Raw genomic sequence first — 22,830 nt, 5'->3', positions numbered from 1 at the left:
CCGCTTGCGAATACAGGAGAGTTAAAATAATAATTTAAAATACTAATGGAAAATACGTTAAGACAGTTAATGAAAATAAAATTTTTCCATGCTGACCTGGCAGCTTAACCCCAACCAAGGGCTCTTCCCCTTGGACCTCGCTAGGGGCTGCCACCGCTAGAACCCCGCTGCCAGGGGCGCTGCCCCCGGACCCCATCCGTTGAGAGTTATAATTAAACCAGAAATACAATATGATAAGTGATAGTAATTAATACACGTAATTTTTATACAGTTTCCGTGCTCAATTAAAGAAAGGGATTACAATTAACGGTGAACATAACCGCATTCAGGTGAGTTTCTAGCCTCATTCATTGTTATGTTTTCGGGGTTGTCTTCATACTCGATGTGATTAGTTAATACACTTGCCTTAAGTGTTAAGTGTATGCCTTATATGATTATGTAAGGATGAATGCTTGACGGTGCGTGAACGATCTTCGGATATTGCATGTACCGTCGGGTGATAGTTTGAAGATATGAACGATACATATATAAAGTATGAATGATTGCTTGTCGGTACGCGAACGATCTTCGGATATTGCACGTATTGTCAAGTTATAATGTTATGTATAATGTATGAATGACACGTATGTATGTTATGAAGGAATGTAAGAGATAGCCAGGTACAGAAGAAAGGGACTGAGCCCTGATAATACTCAAGGTAGAAAGGGACCGAACCCCTAATAATATCCGAGGTAGAAAACGGACTGAGCCCTTATAAATCTCGAGGCAGAAAGGGACTGAGCCCTATAAATACTCGAGGCAGAAAAGGGACCGGACCCTAATAATATCCGAGGCAGAAAAAGGGACCGGACCCTAAATATATCCAAGGCAGAATAAAATAATGTAAAGTAGAATTTAGAATAAAGTATGAAGGTAAGTATGTATATTATGAGCGAATTATGAAAGTATGATGTACGTATGGAAGTACGTAGTTATGAATGTATTGAATATTGTTTGATTAACTAGAACTCACTCAGCGTAGCTGACTTTTAGTATGCACGCAGGAGAGTAGGATGAAGCGGCTCGTTTGAGTGGAACACGTGGCATTGAATAAGAGGCTGTCATCGGAAGACTCGAGATGTTTATCAGTTTATGTTTAATGTTTTGTTCATTTTAAAAGACAAAGATGTTTGTTTAAGACAAAGTTATGGATTTGATTATAACGTTTATGAAAGTTTTTAATATTCCACGAATGTTTTTTTTATTAATTCTGATATTTAGAACCGTATTTATAAGTAAATCCAACGTCCAAAGTGAGGCACCGGTAACGGGGCCTTACAAGTTGGTATCAGAGCAAAGTTCGAGAGATTTAAGCATCATATATGCTTAGACTCGAACAGAGAATGGGATGTAAGTAAGAAAAGGAAGAAGATGCTAGTCCAAGAATGCCATGAGTCACTCAAGCAAGCCCAGTAAAGGTAAAGTGTATGGTTAAGTAATAAATGTTAATGTTAGCTTGATTAATATGGATAGGATTTCTTGATTAGTTTGATTGATTAACTGTTTAAGATTAGAATCAACACAAATAGACTCATAAGAGGAAGTTTATAGGACACAGAAAGTAACGTGATCAGCTAATCACAGCTAGCCACTGTTTTACCTGTTAGCCTTACTATCCTTGTACTAAATAGTTTCTTGAGTGATGACGTTTGTGTTTTCCTTATAGAATACAATGGCTGGAGCTAAGAAAGCTGCTGGAAGAGGAGGACGTACAGGATGTCATGGTAGGCCACACGTTGTCCGAGAACCGTCAGTAGAATCAGCTACTAATGCTGAGGGAGAAGGAAGTGCAGCCAATGGAAATCCGGGTAACAATGAAGGGTATCAACTTGACCCTGCTGTTCAAGCTGCCATTGCTCAGGCGGTAGCAGCTGCTGCGAAGAATTGGAATCCTAAAAAGTCCGCTGGAAGTCATGCAAAGACTGCTGAGAAGTCGGGGAAAAGAGTAAGAAGGATGATGAGAAGGAGAAGGAGGAATCAAGTAGGGTTAAGTCGGTGAAGGTTGATGACGGGAAGAGAGGCCGAGGTGGGTGCAACTGCAAGCCATTTAAAGGTTGCGACCCGCCGAAGCTGACTGGTTTGGGGGACGCAATCGCTACTCTCCAATGGATAACTACTATAGACAAGGTTATCCGCATTAGCGAGTGCCATCCCGACCAAGCTGTGGGTTTTTCCACCCAATAAATTCTTGATGAAGTTATGTACTGGTGGGAAATTGTTGAACATAGGAAAACCCTGGAGGAGATCAAAGCTATGCAGTGGGATGATCTGAAGGAGTTGGTAATGAAGAGGTTTTGTGCTGATGCGGAGGTTGAGAGAGTTGAAATGAATTTTTTGAGTCTGAAGGCGGGTAAGATGACACGCCGCGAATACACCACTGAATTTAACCGTATGTCAAGGTTGGTGCCGGACTTGGTGAACACTGAGGCCAAGCGGATCAAGTGCTACCTTAGGGGGCTGCCGGAAAATGTTCGCGTCTTAGTCAAGGCTGGTAGACCAGGTACTTTCGATTCCGCTGTAGGGCTCACGGAAATGGTTTACAACGACATGTCAATGGATGATGTGGTGGTAGAAGAGAAGAAGGATAAGAAGTGGGTCACTCCTGCTAAAAGACCTGGTACTCAGTTGTGGAAGCCCAAGAACAAACAGCCAAGAGTTTGGAAGAAGAGGTCGTGTAAGACCTGCGGAAAGATGCACAGTGGCGAGTGCAGGTGGAGTAAGGGTTCAGACATTTGTTATAGGTGTGGGAAGAGTCATGCTGGTGTGTGCAAGTTTGGTACGAACACTTGCTACAAGTGCGGAAAGGTGGGGCATTATGCTCCAGATTGTACTACAAAACCCGCATGTTACAAGTGCGGTAAGACGGGTCACTTTGCTAGAGAATGCACCGAGGGTGAGGCTGGAGGAAGTGGGAAGAAGGATGATGATCAAGCGAGGACAAGGACTAGAGCCTATATTTTGAATCAGGAATAGGCTAAACAAATTCCGAATGTTGTGACTGGTACGTTTTTAGTAAACGGTATTTCTGCTTCAGTATTATTTGATTCGGGTGCCAACAAAAGTTTCGTAGCTACACCATTTAGAAAACTAGCTAAAATGAAATGTTGCCGAGTGTCTGAAACCTTTACAGTAGAAACTGCTATTGACACTTCAGTTAAAATAATGAAAATGGTTAAGAATTGCAAGATAGAGTTAGAGGGACACGAGTTTCCTGTTACTTTGTATGTTATGACCTTGGGAGGGTTCGATGTAGTTTTGAGAATAGATTGGTTGTCTGAGTATGAAGCTCAGATAGTGTGTAAAAGTAGGATAATAAGGTTAAAGACTTTGGATGGTAGTGCGGTGACGATTTATGGCGAAAGGAAAGTTTTGGGCTTAATGTCATTTCCATGATAAAAGCTGAGGGTTTATTAAGGTGAGGGTGCGGTGCCTACCTGGCGTATGTTGTCAACGCTACGGTCGAGACGAATTAAATGAAAGATGTTCCTATTGTGCGTGACTACCCAGAGGTGTTCCTTGAGGATCTTACAGGATTGCCACCAGAGCGAGAGATAGAATTCCAGATAGATTTGATACCAGGAGCCCAACCCGTTGTGAAAGCACCTTACCGTCTAGCGCCGTCCGAGATGAAAGAATTGATGTCTCAACTGCAAGAACTCCTCGACAAAGGTTTCATAAGACCAAGTGTTTCCCCGTGGGGCACGCCAGTGTTGTTCGTAAAGAAGAAGGATGGAAGCATGAGAATGTGCATAGACTATCGCGACTTGAACAAGCTTATGGTAAAGAATAGATATCCTTCGCCAAGGATTGATGACCTGTTTGACCAACTACAAGGTCCCAGTTGGTTCTCACGAATAGATCTCAGATCAGGCTATCATCAATTGAAAGTGAAAGAGGCAGACATCCCTAAAATAGCGTTTCGAACGCTGTATGGACCCTAAGAATTCTTCGTAATGTCATTCGGTCTAACAAATGCTCCTGCAGCATTTATGGACATGATGAATAGGGTGTGTCGGCCGATTTTGGATAAGTCTGTTATCGTTTTCATCGACGACGTATTGATTTATTCAAAGAGCGAGTCTGATCATGCTAAGCATCTGAGAGAAGTATTGGAGACTCTGAAGAAAGAGAAGTTGTATGCTAAGTTTTCGAAATGCGCGTTCTGGTTGCGAGAAGTGCAATTTCTAGGTCACGTGATTAATCCCGAAGGGATTACCGTGGACCCAGCTAAGATTGAGGCGATAACAAATTGGAAGACTCCGCATAATCCGACTTATATACCAAGCTTCTTAGGGTTAGCTGGCTACTATAGAAGATTCATCGAAGGTTTCTCCAAGATAGCCACACCGTTCACCAGTATGACCCGAAAGACGGTAGTATTCAGTTGGGGTAAGTTTCAAGAAGAAGCTTTTGAGGAATTAAAGAAGAGACTCACACAAGCTCCAATCCTTGCTTTACCCGATGGTGACGACGATTTGGTTGTTTGTACCGATGCTTCGTATCGTGGGTTAGATTGCGTGTTGATGCAACGAGGAAAAGTGATAGCTTACGCGTCTAGACAGTTGATGGTTCATGAGAGTACTTATCCAACACATGATTTAGAGTTAGCAGCAGTAGTACACACTCTCAAATTATGGAGGCATTATCTATATGGTACTAAGTGTACCATTTACACAGATCATAAGAGTTTGAAGTACTTCTTCGAATAGATGAGTTGAACATGAGACAAAGGAGATGGTTGGAGTTGATAAAGGATTACGACTGCGACATCAAGTACTATCCTGGTAAAGCTAATGTGGTCGCTGACGCACTAAGCCGTAAGAATAAAGAAGTTATTGCAACAATGAAGTCCTAGCAGCTGATTATGAATTCGCGTCTTTTTGAAGAAATCATCAAAGTGCAGTTGGAAGTGCTGGTTAATGAAGGGCTAGTGAAGAAAGAAAGAATTTACGGCCAGCAGGATGAGCTGATAGAAAACACTCATGGTGTTAAGACTAGGTTTGACCGTATGTGAATCCCACGACATGGAGATCTTAGAGATCGAATCTTAAATGAGGCTCATAAGTCAAGATACTCAATTCATCCTGGAGCTACGAAGATGTATCAAGATTTGAAAAGGGACTACTGGTGGCCAGGAATGAAAAATGATGTGGTGGATTATATTAGTAAGTGTTTAACTTGTTTACAAGTCAAAGCTGAATATCAGAAGACTTATGGGAAGATGCAAACGCTTGAGATACCGGAATGAAAATAGGAACACATCACCATGGATTTCATAACTAAGCTACCTCGTACAGCTAAGCATCATGATACCATCTGGGTGATTGTGGACCGTTTGACCAAGAGTGCTCACTTTCTGCCTATACGAGAGACTATCTCGTCAGAAACGTTAGCTAGCTTCATCATTAAAGAGGTTGTAACTAAGAATGGAGTACCGTTATCGATCATGTTTGATGGAGATACTCGGTTTACCACGAGATTTTGGAAGAAGTTTCGTGAGGCTATGGGAACGAGAATGAACATCAGCACTGCGTATCATCCTCAAACAGATGGACAGTCCGAAAGGACGATCAAAACCATTGAGGACATGCAACGTGCCTGTGTTTTAGACTTTGGAGGAAGTTAGGATGACCATCTGCATCTGGCAGAGTTCTCATATAAAAATAGCTACCATTCAAGTATTGGTATGCCGCCATTTGAAATGCTTTACGGTAGAAGATGTAGAACCCCGGTATGTTGGGGAGAGATTGGTCAGAAAAAGATGGGAAGTTTGGAAGTTGTTCAAGAAACATCTTCAAAGTTAGATCAGATTAAGGCTAGGATGAAAGTTGCTCAAGACAGACAGAAGTCATATGCAGATAAGCGGCGACGACTGATTAAGTTTGACGTTGGTGACAATGTGATGCTCTAGGTCTCGCCTTGGAAAGGGATTATCCGTTTTTGGAAGAGAGGAAAGTTGAGTCCAAGGTATATTGGATCGTTTAAGATTTTAGATCGTGTGGGTGAAGTAACTTATAAGCTGGATTTACCCGATGAGTTAGAAGGAATTCATTCAACCTTCCATGTTTCTCATCTAAGGAAGTGTCTAGCTGATGACATGTCTCACGTTCCATTGATGGACATTGAGGTTGATGAACAGCTGAACTACATTGAGCAACCGATAGAAATTGTTGATCGCAAGGAGAAGCAACTTCGTCACAAGGTTATACCCTTGGTGAAAGTGATATGGAAGCATCGAAAAGGATCAGATGCCACTTGGGAAGCTGAGGATGAGATGCTCAAGTTTTACCCTGATCTGTTTAAGTAATAGTTAGGTTTCAGGGACGAAACCTCTTTAAGGAGGGAAGACTTGTAAAATCCTAACTATTCAAATGTTAAATAAAGAGAGTTGCGTTAAATTGTCGTGTGTTGAATAATTAATTAGTAATAAACAAAGAAAAGATCATGGACTTGGATTAATTAAGGTGGATTAAAGAGTAATGGGCCTTAGGTCCATGGGCTTTAATGGATATAAATACCCCCTAAACCATCCTAAAACCCAAACTCTCATTTTCATCTTCCATAATCTCTACTCACACTCAAAAACACACACATATATCATCATATATACGACCAAGAGAGAAAGGTAGGATCCGAGCCAAGAGAACGTGATTCTTGTTAGATTCTTCAATACACAAGATAGTACAAGACCTAACCTCATAAACAAGCTAAACCGTAACCTTAAAAAACGTAAAGGTATGTCTTTTACCTTAAAGTTTACGTTTTATAAATGTTTAGTCTTGAAACTAAGAACGATAATGGATCTGGTGTAAATGAAATGTAAAGTTGTAAACTTGATGCTAAAACGAACTTAATGGACCTTCAAACATGCGCGGCTCGTCTAAAAAAGCCCTTGATCTAGTATTAAATGTTTAGCCTTAAAGGTTCGTGCTTTATGTTACAAACGGGTCAAGTTTGGGCCGCAATCGGTCAAGGGAACGGTTGAGACAAAGGCCGAACCATAATAAGCGAATTAGGGTCGCGAAACACGTATTTTGGTTGATAAAACGAACCATGGCAGCAGCAACTCGCTACAGCAAGCTTGCTGTATAAGTTCGCTGTTGTACAAGTTCGCTGCTGTATAAGTTCGCTACTGATTAAGTTCGTTGTTGTTTAAGTTCGCTACTGGTTAAGTTTGCTTAAGTTAAGTTCGCTTACATTTATGACCGCTTGCGAATATAGGAGAGTTAAAATAATAATTTAAAATCCTAATGGAAAATATGTTAAGACAGTTAATGAAAATAAAATTTTTCCAAGCTGACCTGGCAGCTTAACCCCAGTCAGGGGCTCTGCCCCTTGGACACCGCTAGGGGCTGCCGCCCCTAGAACCCCGCTGCCAGGGGCGCTACCCCCGGATATTGCGCGTATTGTCAAGTTATAATGTTATGTATAAAGTACGAATGACACGTATGTATGTTATTAAGGAACGTAAGAGATAGCCAGGTATAGAAGAAAGGGATTGAGCCCTAATAATACTCAAGGTAGAAATGGAACGGACCCTAATAATATCCGACGTAGAAAAGGGACCGAGCCCTTATAAATCTCTAGGCAGAAAAGGACTGAGTCCTAATAATGCTCAAGGCAGAAAAGGGACCGGACCCTAATAATATCTGAGGCAGAAAAAGGGACCGGACCCTAATAATATCCGAGGCAGAATAGAATAATGTAAAGTAGAATTTAGAATAAAGTATGAAGGTATGTATGTATGTATATTATGAGCGAATTATGAATGTATGATGTACGTATGGAAGTACGTAGTTATGAATGTATTTAATGTTGTATGATTAACTAGAACTCACTCAGCGTAGCTGACTTTTAGTATGCACGCGGGTAAGTAGGATGAAGCAGCTCGTTTGAGGGGAACACGTGGCATTGAATAAGAGGCTGGCATCGAAAGATTCGAGACGTTTATCAGTTTATGTTTAATGTTTTGTTTATTTTAAACGACAAAGATGTTTGTTTAAGACAAAGTTATGGATTTGATTTAAACATTTATGAAAGTTTTTAATATTTCGTGCATTTTTTTTTATTAACTCTGATATTTAGAACTGTGTTTATGAGTATATCCAACGTCCAAAGTGGCCCCGGTAACGGGGCCTTACAGTTTGTCGAGAGGAGAGGCCGTGTCCGTTCAGAACGAGAGAATGAGTTGTTAAATCATATTGAGCGGTCGGTAAAGAGAGCATCCATGGTAGTAGACTAGCACATTGACAGTCTCGCATATTACCAGCTAAGTCTTTTCCATTGTATTTTGTTTTTATGTTTTTATTTTTATCTTTTTAGGTTTTTACCTTCTATTTTTATATTTATAGATTTTTTTTTTAATTTTTTGGGTCGTGTTTCCCGTGCCCGCATTGAGGACAATGCAAATTTAAGTGTGGGGATGGGACACAAGTGTTTCAACTAATTTTAGTTTTGTTTTTGTTTTTTTTACTTGAGTTTTTAATAGTTAAATTTAAAAGAAAAATTGAAAAAATGTTTTAAAAATGTCTCTTGATTCTAGTTTTTTTTTTTTTTTTTTTTTTTTTGTGAAAGTGGGAGATGATGATATTTATCGGAAATCAGTTTTTCAAACTACTAATAATATGAGATAAATAAAAGAAAACGCACTTAACTTAGGATGTGTCGGTAGGCTCAGCCTTGAAAATGAAAGGGCAATTTGATAAATTGGTTAAAACGGAAATCTTTTGTGGGTAAAGCGTTTTGTCCATGGAAGATAAGTAATGAAAGGTCGGGCCATACTCAAGCCTCAATTATTGGTATGAAAATGTGGAAATTTTATAAAATTTTAAAAATTTGAATACGTTATCATATGATGCTTGGGTAGGTTTAACGTTAGAGTATGTCGTATAGCCTGTGATATAAATCTTAAACTGCTAGTTTTAGTGTTTTACACCTCATTGGCGTATGTTTTTATAACCTTAATTCTTGTATTGATGGGATGCTTCGGGTTCGGAGACCATGGGTCTGTATGCAATCTATTCATCTGGATATTCATAATCCCTAAGTGGGGTTGTGGATATTTAAATAAAGCTAAAAAGACCAAACCCTTATAAGTCAATACACCATGATCACTACGTACAAAAGTACACATACACTACTGACTTGATCAACCACGTTGTTAGCCATGTGGGGTCCCCTTGTTCGCGTCTCATTACCATTAAGAAACGGACCACAAGGGACAAGCCACATGTAAGCCTTACAGATGAAATTTTGCATACTCACCTATGGTAATGGTTCAATGTATTGCTTGATAACGGGTGTATGTCATGTTGTGGGGAATACTAGCTATTAATTAATTGTACCTTAATCGTATCTAATGGCTGCTTGGTAGACTTTGATGCTTAAATTTAGGTGGATAAACAATACCCTTGATCGTCTTAACTATTCATGAAAAAAATAGAGCAACAAAAGTTTTAAATCTGCTAATTTTGAGGTTTAAGTCAAGTTGGGGTGGTCTGGTCCTCTAAAAGCAGAAAATAAGCGGGTCTTAATTATGTAAACCACTGAGTAATATTATTGTCGGATCTTATTTGTCTCGGTAAAGATTAAGGCATGGGTTTAAGTGGACAACAATATCGGTGATCGCTATTTTTTCGTTTTTCTGAGCTTTAAAAATTAACCTATATGTTTGTAAGACTGTATTTTCCGATTTTGATCCACCTGCATCAAACTTTTTCATGAACAAAAAAAAAATAAGTGTGGGGATATTTGATCTAATGCTAAATATTTATGTTTCCCGTGTATAATTTATTTAATATTTTAATGGTTTATGTTCGTTTTTAGTCGAGATTTGTATACTACTAACACTTTTATGTTTCGTACGCAATGGAAGTTGATCGTGTTCGAAAAGGGCGAAAAACGAGTTAAAAATAGCCAAAACAAAGATCCGGAACGCGTCAGGAAGGAACCAGACAGAGAACTGATCAGACCGGGCCGGTCTGACCGGCCCCCTAAGTGGGACACGCCGCCCGTGCGGCCAGGTACCCATACCCTGGTCACGCGGCGCCTAGAGGCTGCTGGTGGATTTTTATTTCGTTTATTTTACGTGTTCGGCCTTGTTTTCGATATAAAAACATCTTTAACTTAAACCTTAACATACCCTGCTCCACCAGACGAATTTGGAGTTTTAGAGAGCATATTTTCGAGTCTTGTGGTGATTTTGAAGGCACGAGAACAGCCGGTGAAGAGTTACACGTTTGAGATTGAAGATTACGGGTTTTATCATCTCTGATTTCCCGTTCTTTATATTTCCACCATGTTTTCAGTTTTATTTGTTTTGTTTGATTTAGACTATATGATGCTAAGCTAAACCTCATAAACTACCTAGGTCGTAATGAACCTTTGTTCGCTTTGATTTTGATTGGGATTTTGTTCGTTATGGATTTTATGTTTTAAGTAAAGTGTTGGGTTTGAATTAATTGATGCGTATCATTGCTTGGTTTTGTTTACTTGGAATTATTGTTTCACATTTCCCTTGTTGATTATTTTATAAAATATGGTTTAGTTAGGTCATTTACAATGTGTTCTTGACTAGTTTGTGATTGATATCGATTAAAATCATAGAAACAATAAAACTAATTAAATAAATAAAAGTGAGCTGCTAACCAAGAAAGTTGTAAGGTGATAGGCTATTGATAGATCTTTGTTTGTCAAGATTGCTAGATTTAGTTCTTCGTAAGGATTCTGTCTAGGTTTGATTGTCAGCTAAGTCTATTAAGTCAATTGAGTCTGCTTTGCTATCTTTGATTTCCGCGCTGTAAGGTAGGATTTCATCATAAATATACTTAAAAATAAATTATTAGATAACCGTAAGAGAGTTTAATTCATAAAACTAGTGAGTCTTAAAACTTGTTAGAAATCCATAGGCGTCTTCTTGAAGTTCAAGGGTCCCGTTCGGGTTTTCTGTCAGTGGACTATTTTATGATCACGGTTCCATAACTTAAATTTTTCATTTAATTAATAACCGTAACTTTGGGGATTATGGCCTGGGTAGTTATCTTTATCATATGAATTAATCTAAGTGTTCTTAATTGTTTATTAGTTTTATTAAATTAGGGTTAAGTTTATTAAATTAATTAGTTTTAAGGTAATGATGATGTTTTATTATTATTTAAATAATTAGGTTTAGGGTTAATTAGTTTAGTATTAGTTTAATAATTAATTTAGTTAAGTAATCATTAGTTAATCATTAGTAAGTTAATTATTATTAGTTAATTATTTATTTAGAGTTTTATTAATTATTTTAAAACTCCCCCCTCAAATATTATTATTATTATTAAATAGTCGTATCTTGTAGTTGAGTCTTGTTTGCTAGTTTCGTAATTTAAAGAGTCTCGTGGGTTCGATATCCGGACTTACTTAGCTGTACTAGAGTCGACTGGTACACTTGTCGGTTAGTAGTTTTAGTTAAGTTAAGAGTCTAGAATTATTACTTAATGTCTAGATTAGCTTATTTTTAGTTAATAAATTTATAACTACTTTTAGCACATCAGTTATGTAGGCCAAAAACTTTAAACATGGTGAGTGTTACCGGGTTAAGTCTAGTTTAGGTTGGGGTTATGTATTTGTTGTTGGGCAAATTGAATTCAATAGAACTTAGTTGACTATTGGGCTTAATAAATTGAAATGGTTTTTTTTTTTTGGCAAAGGCAATTAAACTATGGTGGGCTTAACTATACAATAGCTAACTAAAGGGTTGTTGTATTTAAATAATCACAATTTTTACTTATTGGTTGAGAACATTTTTAACTAACAAACCGTTATCATCACTCCCATCTTTCAGCTTCTTTTCTTCTGTCACTTCCAAATTCCAACTAACTAGACTCTAACTTCGTTGGCTTCATTGTTGATATGCGATTTTTTAAATGATGTGTTTTATTTATTACGGGTGGTGGTGGAGGTGGATGGTGGTAGAGATGGTGGTGGTGGTGGTAATGAAGGTTAGAGTTTTATGAGTGAAGAAGATGAATATGGATGATGGTGGGCTCTATCTTAACCCCTATCAATGAGTCAAAGTTTGAATTATTAAAGTTCAATATCCCTAGAAAACAATAAATAAAAATTAGATAACGATTAAAAACTTTCAACAATCAACTGAATAAATTGGAGACAAAATTTAGGAAAAAACGATGTACATTCAAATAAAGAATAAAAAAAATCTGACAAAGAGAATCATACATTAAGACTTGAACCAAATGAATGTTTTTTCTATTTTAATATGATGTTGGGTTTATAGGCCTTACTGACCCGGTTAATTATATGAAGTTTAAAGGACAGACGGGTGTAGGGTGGTCAGACCGAAGCCCGACCCGGTTTAGATTTCTTGTTGAATAAGATGCAAACTAGGGTTGTTCACGAACCGAGCCGAACTGAGAGAGCGTCTGCTAAAATTGAAACCGAGCGGTTCGGATCGGTTCAAATTTAAGTAAATGAGCGGAAAAATGTTGCCCGAACTCGGCTCGAATTGAAACGAGCAACTCAGATCGACTCGTTTTCGCTCAGATTGAAATGAAGAAGACGAGATGACTAAAATTTAGTATGGAGAACAGCCTGTGATTAACCATTAGAAGCGATTCCGGCGAGCGATTATGATTCTCCGATTCAGCGACGTGCAGCGTCAATAGAGTGGAGTGGAGTGGAGCCGTGGCATGGACTGTGATACTAAGAATAGAGTGGGTGATGTGCTGATGATGGACCAGAATTGATTGCGGCAGCTGTGGATGAAGAGGAAAGGAAGGCTCATATTAAGAAATTAGGTTTTGTGTGTTTACCCAACATTATTATCTTCTATTTCTTTAATATTTCAAGTACACTAAATATAATTAAATTAAATATTATTCAATATTGCAATATCATTATTCAATAAACTTATAAAAATAATTACATCTTTGTACAAATATAATAATATGTGTATATGTATATATTACTATATGATAATTATATGTATATATATATAATAAAACAAACTAAAAATATTCGAGCCGAACTGAGCGAACCCTTGCTCGTTTCTTGGCTCGTTAACAAACCGAACCGAGCAGAGCGGCTCGTTTATAATCGAGCAAAAAAAAGAGCGAGCAGTTTCCAAGCGAGCGGCGAGCGAGTTCGAGCGGTTTGGACGGCCCTATGCAAACTCTAGATTAATCTCTTATATATGATTGTTATGTACTTGTAATTGTTTTCACTCAATAAAGAATATCTAGTTGTCACCCGTGGACGTATGTCATTTTAGACAGAACCACGTTAAATCCTCGTTTTCGTTTATTGCTTTCGTGTTTGTGTTCGGTTCATGTGTGCGTTTAATCCTAACAAGTGGTATCTACAGCTTAGTTTCGGATCACACGAAGAACACGTTGAACCATCCCATCGCCGCCGCACCAGAATCGGTTTTAGGGTCTCGCTCGGCAAACTAGCCATTGCCGCCCTATTTCTGTTGATGTCGCTCGTTGTAGTCATCTGCGAGTCAACGATTAGGGTATCCTTACCCAGCCATCACCACTTGCTAAGTCCGACCACCGTAAAAAGGGAAAATAGATAGCCAAACAAGGTTCTTCCTTAGTCGCCAACGATCTAAGTTTGGTTCTGTTTGTTTATTTTTTCTTTGAAAGCAATCACCACCGTGTACGTTGTTTAGTCATCGGGTCAAACGCCTTTGTTGAGGAGCAAATCGATTTTAAGGCATAAGCTTAAATCAAAGTGTTTTTTAGAATCATGAGTGTGGAAGTGGAAGAGAAACTTCTGTTTGACCAAGAATTTCATTATTTTGATTGACCTTGATCTTGTTTTTTTAGTTTTGTTGGGCCACCTTTTTTTGCAGTAACCAAAACTGGACAAAATTCCTTTTATATTGTTATTGGTGGGCCATAATACAAAGAAAGCATTTGTTTAAAACAAGGGGTAGAATTAAATATTTTGTTAGCTTAGCCAATTTATTTGGGGTTGAGATTCTATTCTGTAAAGTACGAGCCAAGAACAGTTGAATCAAGATCCTATTTGTTTTTGAGTCATTGTCAATCAGAAGAAATATTAAAGAAACCAAGTAATATTGCCAACCGCGTTTGTCAGGTTTTATCGTTTCAGTTTAAAGTTTCAGTTTTCTGATTTATAGTTCGTTATTCCGTTGCGGTTTAAAATAGGTTGATTGTTTAACAGAGTTTAGTAGAACATCCGTTAAGTTCATGTCCGTGCCATTGTTGTGCCTGTCTCTTTTTTTTACAGGTTGAGTTTAGTCATCGTTATGGTAGAAGACAGAAAGGTTTCGATACATAAGTTTGACGGACAAAAGTTTGGTTGGTGGAAGATGTAGATTGAGGCGCTACTTTGTCAGAAAGACTTGGATGTAGCGTTTGAGGATGAAAAACCAGAAAAGTTGTCAGATGAAGATTGGAAGAAGTTAGACAAGAAATCTTGGGCTTGTATTACTTTGTCGTTGTCGGGAGATGTGGTGTTTAACATCATGAAAGAAACCACAGCCCGTGGTATGATGGAGGCACTATCCAACACGTATGAGAAGCCTTCGACAACGAATAAAATCAATCGTATCCGAGAGCTAGTGACAACAAGGATGAAAGAGGGTGGGTCAGTTACAACTCATATCAATAATCTTAATCCGATATTGTCCTACTTAGTATCAGTTGATATTAAGTTTGATGATGAAGTTCAAGGCTTGCTCTTATTATCGTCTTTGCCCGACAGTTAGTCGCAAACAGTTACTGCAGTTTGTAGTTCATCTACAAAAATTACTTTTGATGGGATTCGGGATTTGATTCTTGGAGAAGATTCAAGACGCGGAAGTTCAGGTGCATCATCAAGTAATATATTAGTCACAGAAGGTAGAGGTAGGAAAAACAACGAGGCAATGGGAGTAGGAAGAGGGGTCAGTCTAGGACTCGTAAAGATATTGAATGTTAGGGTTGTAAAGAGAAATTACACTTCAGGAATTAGTGTCTGAATGGTAAGAAAGAGATGAACGTTACAGAAGACAACACAGATGACGGGGTCACTAGTGATGAGGCTATGGTTTGTAGTGTTGAGAGTAATGCTGATGCTTGGGTGATGGGTTCTGTTGCATCGTTTCATGGCACTCACTATAGTGAAACAATGAAGAATCTAAAGTTTGGAGATTTTGGAAAGGTTCGACTTGCGAATGATGATATTCTAGAGGTTACGGGTATGGGAGATTTTGATTTGATAACTTCATCTGGCACTTCTTGGACTTTGAAAGATGTGAGGGTTATTCCAAGTTTGAAGAAACGTTTGATTTCAGTTGGGCAGTTGGATAACCACGGGCACGATGTTAAGTTCGGGAATGGGCAGTGGAAAGTAGTCAAAGGGAATCTCGTGGTTGCTCGTGGCAAGAAAATGGGTTTGTTGTATATGGTCGATATGTCACCGAAAGGAGTGGATCTAGTTTTGGTGAAAGACACAGTCCGGTTCACATAATCTCATGGGCAGAAGAAGGTTCGTTTTGCAAGTAACAAACCCAGAGTCAAAGAGAAGATTCATGATGAACGAGCTAGGAAGGTTAAATCAGTTAGGGAACATCGTGACAGGGCGAGCACAAGTCGTGTTTCAGTTATAGTTCTAGGTCGATAGTGGATTAAGAAAACCGGTATTCCAGCTGTTAAAATCTCTCCAGTGGATTACTTGTTGGATATGGAGAGTGTTTGTTCTTAGATATCTCAGAATCCGGCAGTTCATTACAGTGGGAGAAGGTTGGGACTAAGAACGGGTCAAGGGCAGTGTTTGGGACATTCCCCATTTTCGGGTCAATTTGTATTTGTTTTTATTATGAAAACTGAACCCTTTTGTATCCCGAACCTTTCAATAATATAAAGTGATGAATTTTATGTTACATATTTGTTTTATGGTTGTCAGGTCTCAAAAATATCTTTTACAACCCTTAAAATGCCCCTAAAACGCTCAAAACGAACTTTAGGGACTAAAACTGCCAAAGTTAAAAATCAGATTTTTCCCTCCGCGACCTTAGCGCCACACTAAGGTCAAGGGCAGAGACCTTAGTGCCGCGCTAAGGGACCTGCAGTCACAAATTCATTTTTTGTTGTTTTGTTGCATTGTTTGACTTGTTTAACAAATTAAAACACATGCAAGCTTGGAAATAAACCATAGAAATTAACCTTGACCATTACCCTATATAAACAAGCTTATCTTCTTTATTTCAACCTTGTTCATTCACTTCTTTTCTCACTCAAACAAAGAACAAAACTTCATCTCTTCAAGGTTTCTTAACAAGAACCATTCTTTAATTTTTGTTTTGTTACTTAGTAATTGAAGCTTGTGGTACAACATATATATAATATTCACCCCTTGTTTCCTTCGGCTTTCATCTTCTCCGGCCATGGTCGGTTGAGGTGATACGCTACAAGGAAAGGCTACATGAGGACTCGTTATAGTCCTTGATTATACTATATATTCTTTAATGCTTACTAGTATTGTTTAAATTAAAAGTAGTTAAGTTTCTAATTCATGTTTAATGAATTCCATGGTATTGGGTATGTGGTCACTAGCCTCGGTTTTATCCCGAGTTGAGAACCGAACCAAAACCGAACTCTTGTTTACTAGTTTTGTTTTAACTAGTCAAATAAACATGTTTATGTAAAATTTAGATATTATAACTTCAAAAATCGTTTTTATAGTTCTATGGTATTTGGGTATGTGGAAACCATCCTCGGTATCATTCCGAGTCAAGGACCGAACCAAAACCAAACTAAACCGAGTTTACTCGCTTAAGACACACAAGTGTGTTTTGGGCCACCGAAACTCATCTTTTTCTTCCAGATTATATTTTAAACTAATTTTAAATTATTTTCTCAACATACTTGGCATGCTGGGATTCAACTTGATCTTATAACAAGTTGGGAACGGTAAAACCAGATACTCGCTTAACGGATGTTAAGGTTCTTCACAAAAGAACTATATACATGGTTAAGTCTTTTTGATTTTTATTGAGTTATCTCATAACATTTATCACTTTGAAAAGTTGACTTTGAGTTTGATTAATTATCAAGACTTGAACCTTCAAATCCGAACACTTGTTTAAAACCTCGTTTTGGTATTTATATAACACAGGGTCTTGTAATAGTGCATTATAACCCACATAATTACTTAACATAGATTGAGTAATATTAATGAATAGAATACCAAGACCCGGTTTCGGGTAAACTTATTTTTCAAGAAACATTTCTTTAATTTCTCAAATATTTATATTTTAAACCCTGAACTTTATTTAGTTACCTTACTTGTCATATATTTTACTTTAAACACTTCCAAGACTACCTACTAACTCAAGGCCCGTTTAATCTAGGTCTTGCTCGTTAAACCGATCTCCGATTATTCACGAATCAATCTTTCAAGTTACTTAGTTAATGTGAGTACTTTTTCATCCCCCGTTTTGCATCTTACGTTTTGGGGGTGACATTGCATACTTATTCAAACTCAAATGATTTATACTTTTGACTTAAACCACAAAATCTTTAGTATATGTTACTTAAATAAATGCTCGATTCGGTGATATATGCTTTACATGATTACATGCTATATGTTTATTGATTTAGGTGGGTTGACCTCTATGAAACTATTAAGTATGATCATACGCGCCCCTAACTACTTTAGCCTCGTGCTAGTAGCATAGGGCAACTATTATCTGAGTATATTTGGCTGTTACCATATAGAAAGGTGTCTCAAACTATTTACTATTTGCATATCTAAATTGTTATTATTATTTATTGTTCCATATACGAGTTGTGAATTTCATCTGTTATACTTATTTTTCAAAACTATGAAAATTGCTCACCAACATTCGTGTTGACAAAGTTTATTTTATGCAATGTTACAGGTTTATTACTTGGTTGATTTGGAGACTTGAAGAACTATTATCTTGTGACCGTTTAGGTTATTAGATATAAATGAACAGTTTATTTGTTTGACTATTTATTTGGTTATTTGTATGAACAAGTTTGTGTTATTTGGTTGATGTAATGAAATGAATGACTTGTTTAAATATTGTCACTTTAATAGTGTCTTGTGTTCATGGGCAATCCGATGCACCCCGGCATGTTCCTTCTCCTTTAGTCGGGGTGTGACAGTTTTAGTCGTTACTGACGTGTTGAAGCTCGGGGAGCTTCAACGGGCCTTCAGGTTAATTGATGAGAAGGCGGTGGCAACTAGAAAATGTTTAATGTTCGGATTAAAGAAGTACACTCAGGAGTGCAGACGAGAGTGTTCAAGACCTCCGAGTGGGAGATTGTTGGGTTCGTAGGTCTTGTTGGCCCGATTATTATTTGAAGTCCAAAGGGCAGACATGTGTAGGGTGGCCAGACCGAAGCTCGACCCGGTTTAGATTTCTTGAAAATGTTTAATCTCTCTTTCTCTCTCTCTCTCTCTCTCTCTCTCTCACTCTCTCTCTCTATCTATCTATCTATCTATCTATCTATCTATAAAGCATGAGTGAGAGACCTCTTAATTTTTAGTACAAACTATAATGCATAAGATTAAGATATTTTAGGAGTAATTTTGTATTTTGACAATTTTGTCTTTAGCATAACCAAAGTCATGTTACGGTTTATTTTTAATTTATTAAAAAATAATTACAACTTTGGTCCCTTAACTTCAATCACATTTTGTTAATTAATATAATAGTTACATATATACCCCTTATTTTAAACCAACTACCCCGACGACGTTTAAACGTTTATAACTTTTTCACATGCTAATATTTTTTTAAAACATTATACCATAAAAAAGAGTATTTTATTCTCTTTAATTTGAGTATGGTATTGCTATACTTTTTTCATTTTAAAAACTTAACGTGTTACGTGATTACCATTAAAGACCGACAAACTAATCGGGCGGTCTTGGCCGTTCAGGTCATGGGTATAAAAGGTTAAGGATGGAATGAGTCGATAAAAAAAGGTTAATTTGGTTTGGGCCGGGACAGATTTGGGTTGAAAGGGGTCAAGTCATAACGAATTCCGGTTAGAACATTGTCAAGCGGAACGGGTTGCGGGTCAAGACGAGTTCAATGTAGCGTTGCGTGCGCACCAACACCTGACTGAGCGTGCACAGTCGTTGTGGCATGCTTACTAACACCGGATAAGATTCCAATGCCGCAATACGAGCATACTATCGTCGGGTTACACGCGTACTATTGTTAAGTCACGCACATACAGAAACAGTAACACCGATTACGCATCCGATATCATGTTTACGTGCAACCCCGCCGCATCACGCGAGCACACAGCTAGTATATATATATACATATATATATATATATATATATATATATATATATATATATATATATATATATATATATATGATTGTTATGTACTTGTAATTGTTGTCACTCAATAAGGAATATCTAGTTGCCACCCGTGGACGTAAGTCAGTTTAGACTGAACCACGTTAAATCCTCGTGTTCGTTTATTGCTTTCGTGTTTGTGTTCGGTTCGTGTGTGCGTTTAATCCTAACATACGACTCATTTTGACCAAAGCTAATTTTACACACCACCTATTAATTCGTACCCATTCCACCCAAACCAATTAATGTTGTTTTAAAACAACGTGGTTTGGTTATAATTCATTTTACCCAGAAACCCATTAACTCGAATTTGTTTTAAATATCAATCAACAATAAAAAAAGAAAAACAACAAAATAAATTAAATACATATTTTTTGGTTTATGATATAAAATATCAGTTCTAACAGTTTTTGGGAAAAATTAAAGACTTGGGATTGGGTTGGTTCAATAGCAACATCCCTTTTCTTGAAAGTTGGTTTTCCTTTAATGTGAATCAAGGTTCTTTGTGGGTAACCTTAACTAGCTGGCCATGGGGAAGAGACTAAAGTTGACGATTAAAAATATAATGAACTTCCATATTTTACCGTGAGGCGGCCTCTATATATATTTAGGGACAACCAAAAAGCCCAAGCCAACAGAAATACTTAAAACATTAACAACAAATGATGATAAAGAGTTCAACATTGTGGTGTATCTTTTAAATATGCTATCAACCCCAATTAACATACAATCAAATCATATTCGGAGCCTTTTTGAAGCTCAAAACGGCCAAAAACAAACCCGGGGGTTCAGTGTTTTAAGCCATAACATTTTCAGCAACGCTCAACATATACAAGAATCATTCCCGCCCATAATATCCTTTTTCAAAAATTCTCTCTTTCATGGCAACTCCTACAGCGATCATCAAAAGAAGACCATTATCTCAAATCCTCACAACAATCTCCTCTATAACCTCCCTCCTCCAAACCCTAAACCCCCAACACCCCTTAAACCCCAACCCTTCAATCCTCAACCAATTCTCCCCACACTTAAACCCTCATTTCGTCACTCGGGTCATCCAAAACCAGCTTAACCCTTACCACACCCTCTTCTTCTTCACCTGGGCATCAAACCCCAACAATTACTCCCATTCCCACTTCACGTACATCGCCATCACCGACATTCTCATTTCAACAAAATTGTTCTCCTTGGCCACCGTATTACTCGATGCTGATAACAAGCTGTCGAATTTCATGGTGGGCAAGCTGATTAAAGCTCACGGAGACCTCGACCATGATGCATTTGTTCGACCGGGTCAGGGTTAGGTACTCGGGCCGGTGTTTCTTCTTGTACAATGAGATTTTGGGCGTCTTGGTGAGGTGGGATCGGGTCGATTTGGCGGAGAGTGTTTTTGATCGGATGGTGAGTGAGCGTGTCATTGTTCTGGATTTTTCGACGTGTACTGTGATGATCAAAGGGTTTTGTAAAACGGGTAGGATTGAGAATGCACGTAAGGTGTTTGATGAAATGACTGGCCCGAATTTGCATAGTTATGACACTTTGATTAGCGGGATGTGTAAGAAGGGTTTAATGAATTCGGGTTTGGAACTTGTTGAGAGGATGAAAAAGAGTGAGGATTGCTTACCGGATACGGTTACCTACACGAATTAAATCGATGGGTATTGTAAATTAAAGGATATTCGAAAGGCAAATGAATGTTTTGATGAAATGTTGACGTGAAATCTTGAACCGAATGAGTTGACTTATAATGTTTTGATTAATGGGTTGTGTTTGTGTGGAGACGTGTATGGTGCGAAAAGAATGATGACAAAGACGAGATTAAACAGTTTAAAGGACACAATCACCACACACACGAGTTTGTTAAGCGGATACTGTTTAGCCAGGCGGTCAGCAGAAGCGTTTAAACATTTTAATGACCTAATTGCTCGTGGAATGAAACCTGACACGAAATGTTATGAGGTTTTATTTACTGAGTTTTGTAAACTACATAGACCAAATGATGCTATTGATTAATTAAGAAAGATGAATGAACATGGCGTTCGTCCTCGTGCTTATAGTTTCAACAAAGTGTTTCATGTTCTTGTGAAGTTAGGGCAGATTGATAGGGTTGTTGGTCTTCTTATCCAGATGCCTAAAATGGGTTGTGATCCAAATTTTTTATCTTACAATGCTGTGATTTGTGGTCTTGTTAGGGCTAAAGGGAGAATGAAGATGGTTGAGGGGCTAGTGAATGATATGGTTAGAAATGGTTTTGATCTTGATGCTACTATGTACGCGTGTTTGTTGGAAGGATATCGAGATGATGGGAATGAGGAAATGGTGGATCGGGTGTCTCGAGAAATGATAGATAAGGGTTTTGTGATGAATAAAGAGTTGGAAAGTTTTGGAGGAGAAAAGCTCTTTTGATCGAGTGCAGCTAGTAGCCTAGTACAGAATGGTTTTAGTTGACAAAGGTGCATTGTTGGATGGCATGATAATTTTATAGCTTAGTAAGAGTGGAAAGTTGGCGGGTTAACAGGCTGGTCACGGGTTAAAAAGGGTTTGGGTTTGGTTAGACCGACCCACAAATACGTGTGTGCTTTCTTTAATTTATGAACATTTGATTAGTAGGGGTGTTCATAAACCGCTAAAACTCATTGAAACGCCTAAAACAAAGCTAGTTTGTTGGTTTGAGATTCAAAAGGTTCGGTTTTGGCAATTTGACGATTTTAACAGTTTGGTTCTAGTTGGAACTTGGAATCAGCCGTGTTAACCGAACATGTTATTATTTATATTGTTTTTTTCTCTTTCATTATTTGAAATATGTTATGTATTTGTGGTATAGTCATGAACCATTTTTCATATTTTCAAATTTTATCACAAACTAATGATTATGAAAAGAAAAAAAATCAATTCAAGCCGTCAAAATAAACTGTTTAACCGCAAACCGGTAAACAGACCGGTCTGACCATCAGCCAAGTTTTTCGGCTAGTGCCATTTTCTAAATCCGTAGTTAAGGGTTTGACCAATTTGCCTATACCAATCAAATAAGAGTTAGAACACATCTTCTCCTCTAGAATCTTGCAAAATCCTAATGTGTGAGTGGGCTCAACTTGGTCGAGCATATCGTGAGAGTTTTTACAGCCAAAGCAGTGGCAAGACGTTGTTGTGAAGTGAGATGTACGAAATAGGTAACAATTTCGGGTTGAAACGATTCACCCTCAACACACTTTTTGACCTGTAAAACAAATCATTTAAAATGAATACACTAATTATAATTGCAAAAACTATGTTAGTGCAAATAAAGTAAATCAAGGATATATTAAAAAGTTGTTGTAAACCCATTTCTTTTAAGACCAAGTGCTATGGGGCGTCCTCAAGGGGCCTTTTTGGGCGACGTGGGCACCAAACACCTCCTGGGCGCCAACATTAGCTAGGCGGCGAGGGTTCGGCTA

At 37.9% G+C, this 22,830-nt stretch overlaps 2 protein-coding genes across 2 annotated transcripts; both read left to right on the top strand.

Moving 5' to 3' along the window:
- The first annotated feature begins 20,668 nt into the window (after positions 1–20,668).
- Positions 20,669–21,046, top strand: LOC143580763 (pentatricopeptide repeat-containing protein At3g26630, chloroplastic-like). Its single transcript, XM_077063706.1, has one exon. It carries the CDS (start codon positions 20,669–20,671, stop codon positions 21,044–21,046), a length of 378 nt encoding a protein of 125 aa, XP_076919821.1.
- Positions 21,047–21,418: 372 nt separating this feature from the next.
- Positions 21,419–21,802, top strand: LOC143580762 (pentatricopeptide repeat-containing protein At5g39710-like). The gene has a single exon (XM_077063705.1). It carries the CDS (start codon positions 21,419–21,421, stop codon positions 21,800–21,802), a length of 384 nt encoding a protein of 127 aa, XP_076919820.1.
- Positions 21,803–22,830: the final 1,028 nt, after the last annotated feature.

The sequence above is a fragment of the Bidens hawaiensis genome, unplaced genomic scaffold, assembly GCF_021521415.1.
Source record: "Bidens hawaiensis isolate Kalapana, Puna unplaced genomic scaffold, B.hawaiensis_p1.1 tig00030592_1, whole genome shotgun sequence".
Taxonomy (NCBI): domain Eukaryota; kingdom Viridiplantae; phylum Streptophyta; class Magnoliopsida; order Asterales; family Asteraceae; genus Bidens; species Bidens hawaiensis.
The sequence above is the reverse complement of the archived record's forward strand: the minus strand, read 5'-3'. Positions and strand labels throughout refer to the sequence as shown.

Coding starts and splice junctions, on each gene's coding strand:
- LOC143580762 (XM_077063705.1), top strand. CDS start 21,419: ATGAATGAACATGGCGTTCGTCCTCGTGCTTATAGTTTCAACAAAGTG.
- LOC143580763 (XM_077063706.1), top strand. CDS start 20,669: ATGATGCATTTGTTCGACCGGGTCAGGGTTAGGTACTCGGGCCGGTGT.